Raw genomic sequence first — 18,876 nt, 5'->3', positions numbered from 1 at the left:
GCCGGACCGACCCGGACCGCCGCGAGAAGGGCAGAGCACGCCCGTGCCGGGCCGGACCTCGCTCAGTCCTCCCGCAGCGGATGTCAAACCCAGCCCCACCGCCCAACACAGACCTACCGCCCGGGCCCGCCTCCTCCGGAGCGGCCGCAGGAAGTGCCGCCCGCCAGTGTCACCATGGGAGCCGGCACGCCGCGCAGCCCCTCCGCTCCCCCCGCGGCACGGCCACGGCGGCAGCAGAGCCCGCGGGGCGCCCAGGCTTATCGCTGTAGGCGCTGCTGACATCGCTTTTTTTTTTTTTTTTTTTTTTTTTTCCCTGAAATTCTGCCGAGTGGATTAGAGTCACAGGTTTTATACCTAGGTATCCGCGGGCTCCCCTCCTAGGGGCTCTCCCCCCCTGTGCTCAGTTACTCTCACCCTCCGCAAGGTGCTGCTGAGGAAACCTGGGTGGGGACCCAAGCAAGAGCTCTCAGTACAGGAACCTGCAGCACAGCCCCGAAAGCGAACCCGCTTTCACAAGTTTTACTATACACGGGAGTACTGCCTGCCCTGAAACCCTCAACTCTTCCCAACGGCAGAGGCCGTGGACCGGACACAGCACCGCCGGGCTGAAGGACGCGGGCGGCAAAGGCGCGCTGTCAGCGTATCCCATCCCGGCACCGGCCACCACGGCGGAGGCCGAGGGCTCCTTGCGGCATTCGTCCCTTGCGGGGCGGCTCCGTCCTCCCGACCGTGCCGCCCGCAGACCCCTCGGCTTTCCGCCAGCCCCGGTGTCTCCTCGCATCTGTCCGGGCAGACGCGCCGCCGCCGCCATGACGCCGCAGGGCCGCGCGCGGGCCGTGCCGGGGGGCGGGGCCGCGCGGCCGTTGGGGGCGGGACGGCGCCTCGTGCCCGCCCCTCGCCGTGCCCGCCCCTCGCCGTGCCCGCCCCTCGCCGTGCCCGCCCCTCGCCGTGCCCGCCCCTCGCCGTGCCCGCCCCTCGCCGTGCCCGCCCCTCGCCGTGCCCGCCCCTCGCCGTGCCCGCCCCTCGCCGTGCCCGCCCCTCGCCGTGCCCGCCCGCTGGCGCTGCCGCGGCCGCTGCGGGAGCCTCCGCCGAGGGACCGGGGAGAGCCGCCGCCGCCTGGCCGAGCTCGGGGTGCCCCGGCGCTCGGCCGAGGCCAGGCATGGGCCTAATCTTCGCCAAGCTGTGGAGCCTCTTCGGTAGCCAAGGTGGGCGCGCGGGCCCGAGCCGGCGGCGGGGCGGGCGGCGAGTGTAGCCCGCGGGGCTGCGGGGGCCGCGGGCAGCCGTGGGGGCTCCGGGCCGGCTGCGCTTGACGGCCTTCCCCTGAAGGCCCGCCCAGCCAAAAGTTGGGCTTTGCTTTGTGCAGCGCCGTGGTCGCCGGTCCCGCGGCGCCTCATGCTCGAGGCGGCTTTGTTTGAGTTGCCGAGGTGGTCCCTCCTCTCCCCTCCTCCCGGGCCGCGCTGAACGCGCCGCCTGCACCGGGAGCCCTTCTGGCGACCCGCGGCCACCGCGGCCGGCACTGCTGAGGCTTGGATGGACCGTGACGGGCGGACTTGGCTTCGCCGATCCTCGTTTTAAGTCGGGATCTGTTATTAAAATCATGTTGTTTTGGTCTTTAATTAGAAGAACGCCAAACATGTAGGGGCCTTCGAGGCAAAGATGTTAGTTAAATACAGTTAGTGACCCAAGAAAATCAGCTCTGCAGCCAAAAATTAAAAGGTCGTGAGGGGATAGTATCGCTTTCCGTGCTCTCAGTTCGTCCAGCCCCGTAATCATGGCTCGTGTTCTAATCCAGAGTTCAGAATTTGTGACTGCCACCACCTTTACCTCAAGTGGTTATCACAAAAGTAGATTATGGCTTATCTGTTAATTTACTTATTTTAATGTTTTTTCTTTACCTAGCCAGCTTTGGTTAGAAAATTAAATACTTAATAGTAGCATCATTTTGCCTGCTCCAAGCTCAGGGCCTCAAAGAAAAACAGTATAAACCATTTTAATTGTTCTCTCATCAAGTTTCCAAATGTATACGTCATTTCCACTTTAAAGTTATTGAAAATGCAGATAAGCCTTTTTCGTGCAATGCTCTGTCACAAGTTTTTGGAGGCAAATGCATCTGGTGTAGTTTCATAGTTTTGTCCCTGTGGTTGCACATAACCCATTCTAATTCTGTAGATACCAGAGCAAAGCCTCAGTGTGTGTCCACATTGACATCTGTGTATCAAACTGTCTTTCATGGGATGGGATTGAGATTCCATCCCACATCGTTTATTTTTCTCATGCATACATCATCCTACCACATCATTCCTGAAGTGTTCTAACGTAGTCTCCTGAATTTGTCGCTAATTTCTCATTTTCCTGAACTGTCAAACCTATTTGGCATGTTTCCCCTATCCTCCAGAAAAATATTAAGTACGCTTTTTTGTTTTCATCACATAGTGCAGTTTGCAACTCCTTTTGTTCCCTGAAGTATTCAAAATACTCCAGAGAGATCTGTAAGCAGGGAACTGATCAGGTGATAACTGGTGGCATTTAGTATTTGCTTCTATAGTATCTTATGATGTCAGTATTTATCTTCAGGAAAACACATTGTCTTGGTTATTGTATATAATTTCCTGGAAGAAAAGTTATTCTTCATTGTGAATGACCCTGGCTGGATGCCAGATGCCCACCAAAGCAGCTCTGTGACTCCCATCCTCAGCTGGATAGGGAGAAAACACAGTAAAAGACTTCTAGATTGAGATAGAGATAGGGAGAGATCACTCACCAGTTCCCATCCTAGGAAAAACACACTCAGTTTGTGAAATTAATATAATTCATTACCAATCAAATCAGAACAGGTTAATGAAAAATAAAACCAAATATTCTGAACACGTGCCCCCCACTTCTCCCTCTTTTTTCACAGGATTAGCTTTATTTTTGGCTCTCTACCACCTCCTTACATGAGGGAACAGGGAATGGGGGCTGCGGTCAGTTCATCACTTGTTGTCTCTGCTACTCTTCCTTCCTTATTGGGAGGACTGCATCCCTTTTTGCAGTGTGAGATCTCTCCCATGGGAAACAGTCCTCCACGGGCTCCTCCAGTGTGTATTCTTCCCAAGGTCTACAATTCTTCACTAACTGTTCCAGCATGAGTCCATTTCACGAGGTGCAGTCCCTCAGGGATGGGCCATTCCAGCGTGGAACCCCCATGAGGTCACAAACCTGCCAGCAAACGTGTTTCAGAGTGGACTCCTCTCCGCAGGTTCAACATGAGTATCCAGTGGGGTTACAGCTGCCTTTGGGATCTACCTGCTCTCCCATGGGGTCCTCCCTGGGCCACAGGTGGATCTCAGCTCTCCCATGGACCTCTGGCTGCCGGGGCAAGACTGCCTCATCATGGGCTGTGGGTGGATCTCTGGCACCTGCAGCACCTCCTCCCCCTCCTTCTGCACCGACGTTGGAGTCAGCAGAGTTGTTTCTCACATATTCTCACTCCTCTTCTCTCTGTCTGTAATTACACCTGTGCAATAACTTTTTCCCATCTTAAGTATGTTATCTCAGAGGCATTACACCTGTTGCTGATGGCCTTGGCTGGCATTGGCTGTATAAACATTGAAGTTTCTAGGAGTTTCTCAAAGAAAACACTGTCAAAATCTCACATTGCAATCTCTAATGCATTCATGTATTTAAATGGTTAATGAAAAATTGGTTTCACAGTTAAATACATGAGATAATACCATGAAATATTTACTCTTTGGCATTTATCCCAATAAGAGACTTTTAGGGTGTGTCTCCTGATCTTGGTTTATTGCTGGATTTGTCTTTTGTTAAGTTTTTGCTTTGTTTCGTTTTTTCACCTCTTGTGTAACCACAGAAAAGAAAGTGAGTTTCTTTTCATGGCCAAAATTGAAATTTCATTCTAGAAAATTTGCTTCAAACATGATTTTTTGACCTAATGGGAAATCATTCTCCAACTACACAACTACTTTCACTAAGTAATATCATTACTAATAATAAATTATAGTAATTTCTGAGTTGATTTTGGTTATTCTTCTGGTTATATCAAATCTTGGTAATTCCTTGGAGAATGCACAGGCTGTCCTGTGAAGCTGCTTGTTAAGCAGACTAGCACAATAACTTACACACTGATTTTGGCTGTTCAAAGGGAGTATTCCAAAGATGCAAAGAGAGTCCCCTGTGTGAGGATCCATGGTATCAGTTCTCATGGCTAGTGCGAGTTGTGTGATAGTCTGCAGCACCTGAAACTGGCAAAAGGAAAGGTGAAACTAAGCAAAGATTTGTAAGTTACATCTGCATTCCATCAAGTAGAGCATGGAGGATGAGGTGTGCCTAAGTCTTTCAGCTCTCAATATATGTTGTCTCATAATCAAGTAGTAATTGAACAATATGAATTGAAATAGAGATACTTTTTCTCATAAAAGAAACAGTTGGCTTTAAAATAGACTTCTGTCATTTTTCTAGGTGACTTTCCAGTGGCTTCTTGATAATTTTTCCTCTTTTTTTTTTTTTTTTGAAATTGACAAAAAAAAATTACACAAGTATTGTTTTCATTTAAAATATCATGCTCTGTAGCCCATTTAAAATCTAGTTACTAAATGACATAAGTTCAGTTGAATTTACTTTTATTAGTAACTTTTAGAAGTTTAAAAAAATCAATTAAAAAATGACCTGCTGAAGCTATGATCAGCAGTTAAGTGGCACATTCTTCTAAGCAACATGCAGTAGTGTGGATAGATGGTGGAGACATCAAGTCAGTGCCTGTGTTAACATGCCTGAGTAAAACTTGCTTAACTTATCATTCCATCAGTATTACCAAGATAGATACTCTTAATTAAACTGTGGGTTAAAAATAGAAGTGAATGTCAGCAACCCTGATTAAGATAAATGACAGTTATCAATGCCTTATTTTTTTATGGTGGGTAGAGTTTTTTGAGAAGCTCACAAATCTGGGGTTTACTTATTTTTGGAATGTTAATTATTCAGGCCTTACAGGTTGCTCTGAATAATTGCTACAGATATTTAAAAATTGCTTTAAGAAAAACAATGGTAAGCTCTAATTCAAGATGGTTGAACTTCTGTAACTCCACAGTTATTTCACTTAGGCTTACTGGCAGTTCTCAGTCAGGTTAGGAGAGATCATTAGCTGGAAAACCAAATGGCTTTGGGTTCAGCTGACTCCTAAAAGTAATTGACAGTTTCTCTACTTTCTTGTAACCAAGAATGAGGATACAAATCTATTTTAGCAGTTCTTTTGTGCTTAAGAGAAGACTCTTAAGTTGCTCTTAGTGTGCAAAATTGAAAGAGTCTTTGTATTGAAACATCTTTGACCTTCCGAATTATATTACTCCTGCTTTCTTTCTAGGAAATTTCTATCTGATTTCTATCTTCAACTCTGAAGCCTCCAAGCTTGTTGCTCTTTGGAACCAGATGAGCATTTTGTTTCATAGCCTGAAAGCTATCAGTACCCATTCAGTAGTCATTTCTTCCAAATATGTTAGAAGTCACATTATTAAAGGTTTGGGGTTTTTTTAATTTTTTTTTTTTTAAACTTCTGCAAAACAGAGGGAAAGGCATATTTGGATAATTGAATCTTCAGGTTTGGGCCTTTTTACCACAGAGAAATATAGATGAGTAAGGGGAGAAAAGAGTATATTATATCTTTCTTCTAACATCTACAAGGAGATAATCTTCACTGTCCTGTGTTTTTATAATATTAAACTGCCAGGAATTTTTTTAAACCATATTACAGATCAATTTTTTTAAACAGTGTGCTAGCAATGGTTGATGAAACGAAGAAGTCCTTGGATTCTTTTAAGGAGTAGTCTAATACTGTCTTTTCTTTTTTCCCCTGCATGCCTACTACTTCTACTTCCCCCGTCTTCCCTCCCTCTTCCTACGTGATTAATAAAGACTCTTCTCTTCTGCTCTCTCAACTTTGTTATGGATTTTCTTCTTCTATTGCCAAGAACATGGTGGACTGGGAAGATACTCATGAATACAACCTAAACTGAGTTTGAATACCAGCCAGTGAAAGGGAGAAACTTGGGTTAGTCTGTAAGTACAGAACACAAATCACTGCCTATGATTTACCCAGTAACTGTCCCTCCTCCTAAATGTGGATCTATCTTCTCCTAGTTGCTCTTGTAAACAAGTAGTTATGCTAAAATTCTGTTCTTTCTTAGTCTGGTAGTTTTTAAGCTCACATATTTTTTATCTAGTGCACATCTATGTGTAAGTTTTCTGTATTTTCATCAAACTAGACAGAAATTCAACTTTTGAGTATGTTTGTAAATTAAGAGTTTCCATTACTATAGTTCTGGAATCTGCTACTTGTATGAAATACTCATTATTTAATCTTGGTATTTTCATGCCAAGATCACTATTAATTAACACTTGTGTGGCTGTTTATTGTTTGTGCTTATTCAATCACTGTATAAACCACCATTTGACTATGAAGTAATACAGATAAGCTGTGCCTTTTTTTTTTCCCAGTTAGTATTGGCCCATTCACACTTCGATGGCTTTCAAAAGCAGTCATCTCAATGGAGATTTTTTCTTCATTACTTACAGTAGTGTGATGTTGTATCATCCAACACTCCAGTCATTCATGCCTGAGATGATGTGCCCTGATAACGTGAGAGAGCCCTGTAATGCCTGACTGGAATTTCTTTTCTTTCTTGAAAATAACTGAAACAGAATGCTGTAAAAGTAGAATCATCTTCTTCCTGGCAATGGCTGACAACGTGTCTGGTTTGAAAACAAGAGGAGGGTTTTTCTGTGTTTGACCTTTGAAAGCTCTTTAAATTTAACTAAATTTGAAGATGGACAATCAAGCTACTAGGCATGATTTAGTAGCATTGAAAGTAGAGAGGATTTCATACTATTTGTGTATTAATTACTGATGCTGCAGTTAGTGGGGCTAAAAGTGTTGCTGCATTTACAGCCAGGAAGTGTTCTTTTCTTAGAATGTGTTGACAGGATGCAGTAGTAGGGGAACCAGCACAAGGAAATACTTTTTACCATCTGTTATGACCCTATTGCATAGGAAAACTTACAAAAGTTCCAAACAAGAAAATGTTTTATTACAATAATATTCAGTATAAAAAGACCTAGGTTACTATATATAAATAGGTTTTTAACCAAAACACATCAAATTTTCCTTAAACCACTCACTTTTGGGGGAAAAAACATTAATTTGATACTTATGATAGATCTTCTGATCTAGTAATTTATTTGATCCTGTAGATCAAATACAGTATTTTGTAGGAAATCTTTAAACTGTGAACCATGTTTTGCTTTGAAATAAGTGCCCTAGAATTGTAAATATTATTTCTTTAAAAGTGAGCTTGTTCACAGAGTTTTATGTATCCATTTGCAAATTCTTCACTCTCAAGTGGTTTGCTTTTTTTGTCAGTAATTGGATCAGTATGTTGTAACTTCACACATGTTAGCAAAAGAACTACCATTCTAAGTGGTTGTGCTACTGGATTTGAAATTTTAAAAGGGATTATTTACAGAGAAGCATATCAATTCTGGAGGACTTTTTTACTCGTGTTGGTTGGTTGATTTCTGTTTTGTCTCCCTTGTGCCTGGAAAAAGACAGTATTGCAGCAATTGCAATATCACTATTTTGTATGCTGGACTTTACAGCAGGTTAGGGCGCATGATCTTTCCTTTCTGCTCAGCCCTGGTGAGGCCTAACTTGGAGTACTGTGTCCAGTTCTGGGCTCCTCAGTACAAGGGAGTCATGGATATACTGGGGAGAGGCCGAGATGGTCTGTAAGGGGGATTAACAGATTGGAGCATCTCACACAGGAGAAAAAGGTGCAAAGAGGGCAGAGGCAGACTTGTCTTAGTGGTGCTCCAGTGACTGGACTGGGCAGAGGGCACAAACTGGAACACGGAAGTTCCCTCTGAACATCAGGAAAGACTTTTTCACTCTGAGGGTGACTGAGCAGTGACCCAGGCTGTCCAGGGAGGCTGTGAAATTTCTATCTTGCATATATTACAAAACACATCTGGACATGGTTCTAGGCCATGGGCTCTGTGGGCCTGGTTGAGCAAAGAAGTTTGACCAGATGACCTCCAGAAGTGTCTTCCAGCCTCAAGCATTCTATCATTCTGTGACTTTTCAGTTCAGAAGTTGCAAAATTAGAATCTGTGGCCTGTTCAAAATACAGCTTCCTCTTAGGTTGTACTGTGTGAATAATGATGGTACCTTAACAAATGGTTATTACTCATCCATTAATGTTAGGATAATATCTTCTGCAGTCTCTGGATATCTGTTGATGTTCTTAGCATGATACACTGCTGTGGATTATATTTTTTCATTGTATTTTTTTTTTTTCTAAAACTAGGTGTTGTATGTGAAGCAATCATTAGTAACCATACCATTTTTAGATTTCCAGTGCTGACTTTTCCTGAGACTGGAATCTCAAGAGAAGATGAGGGTTTGTTTGGCTCTTTTTCTGTCCTGAAGTTACCACTAATCTATGTAAGGTATTGAAATAAGAGAAAGAAGCAGCTGCTTTCTTCAGTAAGAACGATTAACCAGAATTATAATTATTGCTGTTTCAGCTAAATTTTTTTGTTGTCTTTTTTTTCTTTTTGTGTATGCAGAGCACAAAGTAATCATAGTGGGACTTGATAATGCTGGAAAGACTACTATTCTTTACCAGTTGTAAGTATATGAACTAATTGTTTTCCTGTTTGCATTTTATTATTTGTCACTGTTTAATATTTGAAAATGCAGCTTTGTAACCTGGTGGAATATCTAGGGTTCTGGATCACACTTTGTACATTAATGGTATTAGTTGCTCTAAACAGAGTAAATATTTAAAGGATAAGTGAAGGAACTGCTGTGCTTCTGAACTGAAACTGAACTGGAAATTGAACAACAAATTTGTACATCCAAGCACAAAGTGAACTGCAAGGTTTTTTTCCATGAAAACCTGTCTGAATTTGTATTCGTAGAAATAATCCTATTGCCAGGAACTGCAGAAAAGAATGTGATTTTTAAATTAATGGAAATTAATTCTAGTTACTATTAATTCTAATTCTAGTCACTCTTCAAAAATCCAGAAATGTTTATAAATGTTTTTTAATTCCAGTGTTTCTCCATCTAAAATTTGTGATGGAGAATTCCTAACAATAATATTTCAGCTTGCCCTGATTCTACCTTACTCCTTTTCAATAGCATCATTGCATCCAAAACTTGGCGGCATTACAAGAATATCCATAATAAATTCAAGAGTGTTGTCAGGACCATAATTGCTATGGTAATTGTGGAAAAGGAGGAGAGTGTTGGTAAATTAATATCCATATATTTGGATATCAAAGCAGCATAGTATGCTTTCCAAAAAGTCTTTCTATTCATAAACAGTTTGAGCAAACTTAAAGGTGGAACTGAGACATTTTCAGCTATGTAATCAGAAAATCCTTTGGGATTTAATATCTAGTTTTTAAGTAGAGTGCTTTGATAAAATTATATTCCAGTTTATATTTTGCAGTTTTGGATTTGGGATCTTTGGAATGGCAGCTCCTACTTTAAAACAAGTGCATTTTAAGTCTCTGTTAATGTTCTTTAGAAAGACAGTCCTAGAACATAGATGCTTATCCATTTGTTATGCCTTTTATATGCTTCTTTTTCATTGCTGATTTCTTTAAGCATGGCTACAGTCACTGCTTTTTAAAGTTCAAATGAATAGCATTTTTTAAATAAGCCTAAGTTTTTCAATATTTTTCATCAGTGACACATATTTACTTTTTCTACCAAAAATGTGTTACAACTGAGCTGTAACAAGCCTTGTGGATTTTGCTGACTGGTCCTTATGGTGTAATATTGTTTCCTTTAGCTTAATGAATGAAGTGGTTCATACTTCTCCAACCATAGGAAGCAATGTAGAAGAAATAGTGGTGAAAAACACTCATTTCTTAATGTGGGATATTGGAGGACAAGAATCATTACGGTCATCGTGGAATACCTATTATTCAAACACAGAGGTATGAGAAGATGCCTTGAAATCTGCAAATCGAATAAGTTTATTTGAAATTATATTTATTTATTAAGAATATTTGTAGTCTTTTGTCAAGATTGCAGCGGTATTGTTTTTATATTTTAATGAGGAAGAACAAATTCACAAAGTGTGAGGTATCTCTGGTATGCAACTATTTTTCTGGTAATATTTGAAGTATTTTTCTGTATACTTTACAGTAATGTTGTTTGATCTGTGCTACAAACTGTGAAGTTAGATTTGTTCTAGGCAATCAAATGATAATGAAATACATTTTAGATCAGATTTTTACTTGCTTTTTTAAGTAGATGTAAAAGAAAATTTTGAAATGTGATTTGCAAATTTTGTGATAATTTGCAGTGGTCAACTGGACTTCTGTACATCCAGTGTGAAATGGTTTTGAAATAATGATAATTAAGGACAAGGAATGAAACTTTCCCTAAGCCTAGGCAGCAGTATTTAAAAAGCTCATCAGCTCGTAGCTTTTGTCCAGAGGAGGAAGGAAAGTCTTGCTGTGCACTACTCGTGAGGTACTGGCAGAGCTGCAGTTGCTGGAAAGGTTGGAGAATTCAGCAACAGTTGACTTGTGGGATTTGGTTTTTTATGACAATCTTTTTGAGGCCAAGAGGAGGTTACCAATACAAAAAGGCACATATAATCACTGAGGAGTCTTTTTGAGACATCTACATTGCTGTAAAATATTCTAGACTTCATTTATTACCATTTCCACTAAAGGCAGAGACCTCTTGTAGATATTACTCACTATATTCCCTCTTCCTGTAAAATCAGCTTTTTAACCTTTTCCTTTTGCTCTATCTTTTCCTATACTCTTGAAGAGAGGTGAGATCAATGATCCATCCTAGATCTACTCTAAGCCTGATAATGACATCTCAACCTTCATCTCTAGCATTTTAGACTATTTATTTTATCTGGGAAAATGCAGCTACATGAAGATAAAGAGACTTCTGCCAGCATTGTCTGGTATAAAACAATAAGTTCTTGGCTTTTATCCCTTGAGTAGCTTTGATTTTGGAATTTGGAGAGATGCATTTATTATTCTTCTGATACTTTGGGGATGTTCTTCCTATTCTGTCTAGCAAGCATTTGAAATCCAGTGCCTTGTAATACTTGGAAAGAGGAACTTTCCCTTTACTTAGAAGCTTTGTCTGCTGGAAACAGTTGAGGAAGAAAAGAGATCTGTTTACTATGCTAATCCTAGCCTCCTTCATATGAATAATTCTGTTGCTGTTCTTCCTCATCTCTAGGCATCTTAAAGTCACAGCAGCATTAAATTGACTTAAGTTTTCATACTTTGTGGTCATTTTCAATGGTAATCAATCCCTTTAATTTTATATGGCAAAGTGATTTGGAGCATATGTTGGAGAATTATAGCAGCAATTTCTAATTCCTCTTTTTTGCTACTGTCTCTCTTTTCTCTTTTTGTCACTTTCTCTTTTCTGGTGTCCTCTGAAAGTCTATGTCTCTTCTGTAGGAAGACTTGTAGTAGTGGTCTCTTGAAATTGTGCTTTCTGTAATTTGTAGTTTGTGTTTTTGGTGTTTTTCCCTAGTTCATCATTCTGGTTGTTGACAGCATTGATAGAGAGCGACTTTCTATTACAAAAGAAGAACTTTATAGAATGCTGGCTCATGAGGTATGGTGGGACATTGGGATAATAGTTTTGTTGAGAACAGTCAAATAACATTTCATGCTTCCTATGTTAACAAAAATAATACCATCAGAAAAAAAAAATCTGAGAATAAGTGTGCATCCATGCTGATCACATTTTAAAACCATGTAAGTTATAAATAAGCAGAAAAATTATTATGAAGCACCCTTCTAATAGGACTTGCTTGATTGTAACCAAATCAGTCTTTACTTTGCAAATGTTGAACTTGGGAAATCTTCTGCTTCATATTAATGTAACCAGGTATTGTCTTTTGCCACTGACTATTTCAGTTGGCTAAAATTTATAGAAACTTTTTTTTTTTTAAATTTTGTTTTAGAGAAATGGAATTGCCTAATTTTTTTGTTAATTTTAATCCTGTTCCTTAAAATTAGTGAGCATATATCATACTATCAGAAAATTAATTTCAGTTCATTTTCCTTCAGAATTATTTGGTTGTATTTTTATTATATGTTGTCCTGGGGACTGTTCAGCATTGGATAGCCCACTCAAATGTCCTAAATTAACTTGTATATTGGCTTAGGTATAGTATGTTGAAACCTTTTGTGATCACTCTGAAGCTGAATTAAGGTAGTTTTAAATTTGAATATTCTCCTTCATCTTTGAAAGAAAATTATTTAGTACAGTGCAAATAGTCCTGTTGAGTTTGTTTCTTTGAGAGACTTGTTGTGTTTCACATAAGTGAGTTTTTGCTTTACAGTTTAGTATTAATTGTAGTTTGGATCTAATAGTAAGGAGTAAATTTACTACCAAAAAGGATGGAAAAAGTACTTTTTGTGGTGAAGTTTTCCCATGTAGTTTTTTAGTTTCCGGTCTCAAACTCTTAGGAGGTCGTGATCTACCATCTCTTGAAAACAGTTGGTAGGCCTAGACTGGACCACTTGTAGGGTTGAATTTTCAGCTGTAGATCATAAAGCTTGGTTGTTTTCAGTTTGGTTTTTTTTCTTGGTGGAAAAAATAGTCTCAAAATTTAATATGCATTGAAATGTATTGAATGCTTTTAGTTGCCACTGTCAGCTTCCTGAGTACTACATTTGTTTACCCTTCTGCACTTTTAAAGCAGTACATTCCAGTTCTTGTCTCATTGTGGTTTGGAATGCTAAATTGCATACTGAAACAAAACAATTTTAATTAATTAATTGATCTATGAAGCATTATTAGGGTTCCCTGTTTGGAACACTAGGGTTAAACTTACAGGAGTTAAAAAAGCTTTCTTGAATTATTACTGCTTTAATCAATACAGAACTTATTTATTGAAGTTGAGAACAATTTCAAGGAACTGATACCTAGCAGGCTTTTCCATTTGAATAGTATTTATTGTAGGACTTGGAGTGTTTAACCGGAAATAATTCTGCTAGCTGAGTGGTTTGGAGTATTATGAAATGTATTTTGACAAGACTTTCATTAGTTGAGTATGAACATTTGGAGTATGAACACCAAAAGGATACTCATATAATACATTACAGTTTTATTCTCTGTGGTGGTGAACACTTCTGAATAAATCAGTTTTTTCAGTCTTACTGTAACAAATATTTAGTGTAGTAAGATGGTTAAAGCTCCATGCTCCAGTGTAATTGTAGATTAGCTTGGATACAGTTCTTTTAACAAATGAAGTCAGCACAATAGCCTTTTAGTTCTGTATAATAACTGTTAGGGGTACTGTGAATCATTTCTAGGATTTACGGAAGGCTGCGGTTCTCATCTTTGCGAATAAGCAGGACATGAAGGGCTGCATGACGGCTGCTGAGATATCTGCCTACCTCACCCTCAGCTCCATAAAGGATCACCCGTGGCACATTCAGTCCTGCTGTGCTTTGACAGGAGAAGGGTAAGTGCCTATTGCTTACTGTGGCAGTTCCTTGTAAATGAGAATACTGATTTAGAAGCCTGCTGACAGCAAAGTGGATTTTCTGAAAGTTTCTATTTTCTGAACTTTGCAGTCAGAGAGACATTTTGAATTTTTCATTTTCGTAATTGAACCTTGTGGGTTTTTTCATAGCTCAAACTCCAAATTCACATGAAAGTCTTCCATTTGTTGTTAAAAACCCCAAACCAAAAACCAACCACCACCTCCACCTAAGATGTAGCTGTTGACGTAGCTGTCTACTCTCTCTGTGCTGCTCTCTTAGTTTTGTGTGTCTTTCTGTATTTAAAGAAATAAGCTACTGTTCTCTGCCTTCATATTTTAAACTACAGGAAGCTTCTAAGCTGGGGGTGTTCAGGGGTTTTTCTTGTTGGTTGGCTTTTTTGATTAGCATTGAAACATAGTTTGGATGAAAAGTTTTATCTGTCATAAAACAAATTTTTTTACCAATATTAAACTTTTTGTTTATATCTGGCTAATGTAGCTAATTTTGAAATTTTCATGTATTATGCTAACAATTACTAAAATGGAATGTTGGGTTAGCCTTAGATCCTTAGTCTGCAAATATCAAAAAACATTTTTGGATACCTTCTAATAAGCTGGATAATGTCTTGCTTGAATGGTGTGAAGTGTACTAATTTTTCATCTTGATTTTTAAAGGAGTCTTGTAATGTGTGATATTTAGGGGTTTTTTTTCAGCTGTACTGTACAGCCTTTACAATGATGTGGTCTTGTGACATCCAGAACAGTGAATCTAAAAGAGTATTTATTTGGGAAGGGAGAACATCTACCTCACTTTCTAGCATGAAGTATTGTCTGATGTCTTGGAGATGTCTCGTGGAGTGAATGGTGGCATTAACTTCCTTAGGGTGGACGGTATTAGTGAGAAAGAGGTGGGGGTTTTTTATGGATGATTGTATTGTTTCTTTTTAAGAGTTAACTGTACCTTCCTTCTACCAGTTTTGCTAAAGTCACTTTTGAATACACAGTTTATGTGCTAAGATCTTCAACCAAGTTGACATTTGAAGAAAAGTCATAATTAATAAACATGAGGTATAGTTTAGAAACAGTGGCCTTCCTAGATTATTTCTTTCATATTAAACAGTGGCATTCCTGGACTGCTTCTTTCATATTGTACAACAAAAAGCAGTGAATATTTAGAATACTTTAAACTATGACAGTAGTGAAATCAACTTAGAAAAAACATTCCCAGAGTTAGATCACTGAGCTGAGTCTTCCTTGGGAAGATCTGACAAGAATCTGAGGAGATCAACCTGGTGTGAGTGAAGCTTGCATTCTTGGATAGCTCAACCCTGATTTACTGTACGAAGAAAAAGCTCAAAGGGATATAAACTAGGTAACTAGATCCCTAAAAATCAAAGGAAAGTGTATCTTCTAAAGTGGAATGGAGCTTTTAAATGGAGATGCAAATTGAGTTAGGAAGCAGATTAGATCCCATGCAGTCTTAGTATTCAATATAAACACACTTTTATATTTGTTACGGAGTTTTAGAATTCTTGATATATTGTCCTTTCATGAAACAATTCAGTCTGGATAATCTGCCCTTCATCTTTTAGTATTAGTGTGTAAAGGTCTAGCTTTCTGTAGAAAAAGAAAAACTTTTGTTTCCATATATTTGTGAGTAAGCATTTAAGGATAGTGTCTTTTAGTTTAAAAGGAAAAAAAAAAAATTGAAGTACTGCCAAGCTTCAGTAAAATAGATGGAAATTTGACCATTTTCATGTGGCTGAAGCTAAGTAGACTTAGTTTAAAACACTGTTTGCTCTGTTCAGCTTTCAATCCCATTTCCAGTTGATTTAATTGATTTTAAGTAGCTGTTTTTACACATAAAGACAAGTAGAAAATAACTTCAAGAGGCTGGAATAGGACTCATACCAATTATAACGTCTCTTGTCTTTCAGATTATGCCAAGGTTTGGAGTGGATGACCTCCCGTATTGGAGTGAGATAGCTTTTTTCTGTTTTCTTTTTTTTTTCTCTTTTCTTATTTTAATTCCACCAAAAGAAGAGACTTCTATTTATCCTGTGAACATGTACATTTTTCTGTACTCTTGGCTGCTGAGGCAGTGATCAATGTTTAATTTATATCAGCCAACTTCTAAGCTGTGCTTGAATCAAGCGCCGTTGAACTGAAACACAAAAGTATTTTCTTAACATTTTTAACACACTAATCTTCAGCTGGATGAACATATGTGAATCTGTTTTTAAGCATTGAAATTCCTCTGAATATAAATTCTAACTTTTTCAATGATAGCTTTTTAAAATCTGTTTTGTCATTGTCAATATTTCATATTTCCTCTTTCTAAATAGTTGTATAACTTACTAACATAAATGAGCACATTTTATTTAATAATTAAAAGTAGTGTTTAGGTTAACTTTACTCTGCCATAGCTTTAACCTCAAAGGATAACCATATCTCCAACTGGACTTCCTGGAACATTAGTAGAGTTCTAGTCAGCACAAGAGTTAATAGTTATGAATGCAAATTTTTAAATGCTTAATGAACTAATTATTGTTAATATTGTGGTCACTTTTAATCTGATATACAATGGAACTTCTGCCTTAAAAGAAACCTGTTTCAGTCTCAGTTTCTCTGGTATGTAGTTCTAGGACATTTTTGTATTCCACTTGAAGATACATCTCTGTACAGTGCATAAAAATAATATTACTAAGTGCTGGTGTAGTCATTTAGAACTTGGAATGCCTTTTCAAAGATTAATGGTACTTAAATTTGGAGTCACAGCAGCCAGTGTTATGTGTAGACTTGCTGTATTCTGTTGAAATTTTAAATTCTGTATACATGAGCCTTCCTCACCTTTTAGTGAGAGTGCTGTTTTCTAAATGAATACAAAATCAAAAGGGAAGTCGGATTTATAAACAAAACAAAACCATGGTGCTGTAACTGTAGCCTTCAGAGTGAAGCTAATCTTGACATTTATGTACCTACTATCATATATTTTTCTGATGCTGTTACAGAGCAAGTGTTTTGCCTTCGTTTTGTTTTTGGTCTTACTTGCACAAGCAGAGAATTTTTGACAGTGTTTGAGTTAGGTTCCTTCACCTGAAATTTGAAAAACAGGTGGTGAGAGAGTGGACCCAGTAATTGTTAATTCAGTTTGAAGGAAATTAAGTTAAATCTAAAGACAACATAACAATAATATAAAGATATGGAATTAACTAGGACATTAGGCATCAAATCACCCTAACCATCAATCACCCCAAAAAACCCTACGTGAGGATTAAAAAAACACAACAAATCAAAACCAATAGTGGACCCAATTCCTCACAAAGTCCCAGCAGCAGTCAGGTACCCAGCCCATCTAAATGCTTGGCAGGTTTTCCAGAAGCACCATTCTGCACTTCTGCATGCCTAAAATCCACATGGAGTTTGGTTACCAGAACTGTTTTGCAAACTGACTGTAGGCCTTTGATAACAAAATGTTTTTGTTAAATCTTGTTTAGAAAATTAGGGCACACTAAGTTTACCTTAATAAAATTTTAAGCTTTGTAAATTTCAATTTGCTTCCCCTTTATTTAAATAAAGTGTAATGAATTTTTAAAGTTATCAGCAAATATGTTGTCATAAGTGTTGGGAAGACACTGAATATATGTAGAAACAGTGATTGGTTGAATGAAGTTGTGTATTATTGCCAGTTAGCAAAAGTCACATTTAGGACTACATTCAGTGTTAAGTCAAAATGTTCACAAAATAATTAAAATCAGCAAAAAGTAGTGCATAAAGAAAAAAGTTGAATGCAAACAAGGTTAAAATCTGATATTAAAGCTGCTTGTTGTGATGATCAGCTGTTTTAATGTGTGAAAGTAAGATTTGTTCTGCTCTTAGGGAAGCAGATTACAAAGGAAAAAAAATAAAATAATAGTATGAATTATGTTTCTTGTTTGGTGTCTTAAAAGTAAACCTGAAAATAAATCTAAATTGCAAACTGAAATTATGTCCTTCAAAATGTAGTCCTGGATACTTACGAAGATCACTAGCTGGATGTATAGACCTTTGATTGTTTTTTGGGTTTTTTTTTTTTTTTTTAAGTTACGTTTTTTTTATTTAATACTTTCTAGGTAAAACTGTTTGTAAATCTGTAGTGTGAGTACTAAGTCCAGCCTTACCTGAGGTAGTACATATAGCTTTGATTAGGAAGAAATAGTCTGGTTGTAGACATCAGAATATCAGAATAATAGATGTTTTCTTTTAATTTCTTAGCAATTAAGACTTTTGAATATCTTTACAGAATGAAACATTCCTGACAAATGCTATGAGTTTTATCACCTAGCAATTTCATTTTCTGAAAAGGAAAAGTTTTCCATTGATAATAGTGGTTTGTTCACAGCCCTATTGCTGTACTTTTTTTCATATTATTATTTTTTTGGGGAAAACAGCTTGGTATGGAATTTTGAGAGGCCTACTTTTAATAACTCCAGAACCTGTTAAAGTGATTTGATCAAAATATTTTTAAATGTTGCCTTAGAATACTGTGTGTATTTTTGCATTGCCAAATACTGCATTATGTTCGCTAATTTGAACATAGTAAATATCTTGCAGGTAGTTTTGAAAGTATTCTGTGTTAATTATGCTGTTAACAAAGAACAATGTTAATTGCCTTAAGTTCAAGAAATTATGCACATTTTTGTTGTACTGCTGTAAATGGGTTGGCACGTGGCTTTTTATTTGTTTTATGTTTTTTTTTACTTTTTGTCTAGGTGACAAAGAGGTTCAGTATCCCCAAAGCAGGGATTCTTCCCAGCTCTATAAACACACTGCACGCAGTGAGGTGAAGAGGACTGGGGCACAGCTGCTCAAAATATTTGTCATCAAAATAAAATTGAGTTGTTCTGTGAAGTTGGATGGGGTTTTTGTTTGTGAGTTCTCTCTGGTGAAGAGGTATTGCAGCAGTGTAGCATTGTCACTTTCATTTCATCTCCAGTCTGTTCACTAGGGCAGAATGGGGGCCTACATCATGTGCAGCTGTAGCCAGTTCACAGAACATCTTGGCTGGACACCTGCTTCCTTTCATCTTGAAGCTCCAGCTTCTAAACAGACTGATGTCATTTCAGCCATGAGAAGCGTGGGTCTTTCTTTGTTTTAGTGAAGGGTGTTTGTTTTAGTGGACTGTTCCCCTTCATAGTAAGAACAAAACAAATTCAAACAAAAGACTGGGAAAAAACTTGTATGGATCTTTGTGTGTGCATTTCACTATGCTTAGCATTTAGCTGGGTTTGCTCTTTCCTTTTGTAGTCTGCCTTGTCAAAGAGGCTGGAAGGCAACAGTGAGGAGAGCAGGA

The 18,876-nt window shown here is 38.6% G+C and overlaps 1 protein-coding gene across 3 annotated transcripts; it reads left to right on the top strand.

Moving 5' to 3' along the window:
• Positions 1-1,089: 1,089 nt before the first annotated feature.
• On the top strand, positions 1,090-18,632 carry ARL5B (ADP ribosylation factor like GTPase 5B). Of its 3 annotated transcripts, XM_066316463.1 has the most exons (8): positions 1,115-1,205; positions 5,964-6,051; positions 8,617-8,677; positions 9,852-9,999; positions 11,579-11,662; positions 13,372-13,523; positions 15,482-15,521; positions 18,296-18,632. In XM_066316463.1, the coding sequence occupies exons 4-8, from the start codon at positions 9,856-9,858 to the stop codon at positions 18,368-18,370; spliced, it is 495 nt and encodes a 164-aa protein (XP_066172560.1). In that variant the 5' UTR covers positions 1,115-1,205; positions 5,964-6,051; positions 8,617-8,677; positions 9,852-9,855; the 3' UTR covers positions 18,371-18,632. The 3 variants fall into 3 exon arrangements, with proteins under 3 accessions (XP_066172544.1, XP_066172560.1, XP_066172552.1); XM_066316447.1 differs by lacking the exon at positions 5,964-6,051 and having other exon boundaries at positions 1,090-1,205; XM_066316455.1 differs by lacking the exon at positions 1,115-1,205 and having other exon boundaries at positions 5,527-6,051.
• The last annotated feature ends 244 nt before the right edge of the window (positions 18,633-18,876 follow it).

This window comes from Sylvia atricapilla, chromosome 1 (genome assembly GCF_009819655.1).
Source record: "Sylvia atricapilla isolate bSylAtr1 chromosome 1, bSylAtr1.pri, whole genome shotgun sequence".
Taxonomy (NCBI): Eukaryota; Metazoa; Chordata; class Aves; order Passeriformes; family Sylviidae; genus Sylvia; species Sylvia atricapilla.
The sequence above is the reverse complement of the archived record's forward strand: the minus strand, read 5'-3'. Positions and strand labels throughout refer to the sequence as shown.

Bases quoted from the DNA above. Each gene is read 5' to 3' on its own strand.
- ARL5B (XM_066316447.1), top strand. From the start codon at position 1,160: ATGGGCCTAATCTTCGCCAAGCTGTGGAGCCTCTTCGGTAGCCAAG. The intron at 10,000-11,578 runs GTATGAGAAGAT...GTTTTTCCCTAG, and splicing joins CCTATTATTCAAACACAGAG to TTCATCATTCTGGTTGTTGA. The intron at 13,524-15,481 runs GTAAGTGCCTAT...CTTGTCTTTCAG, and splicing joins TGTGCTTTGACAGGAGAAGG to ATTATGCCAAGGTTTGGAGT.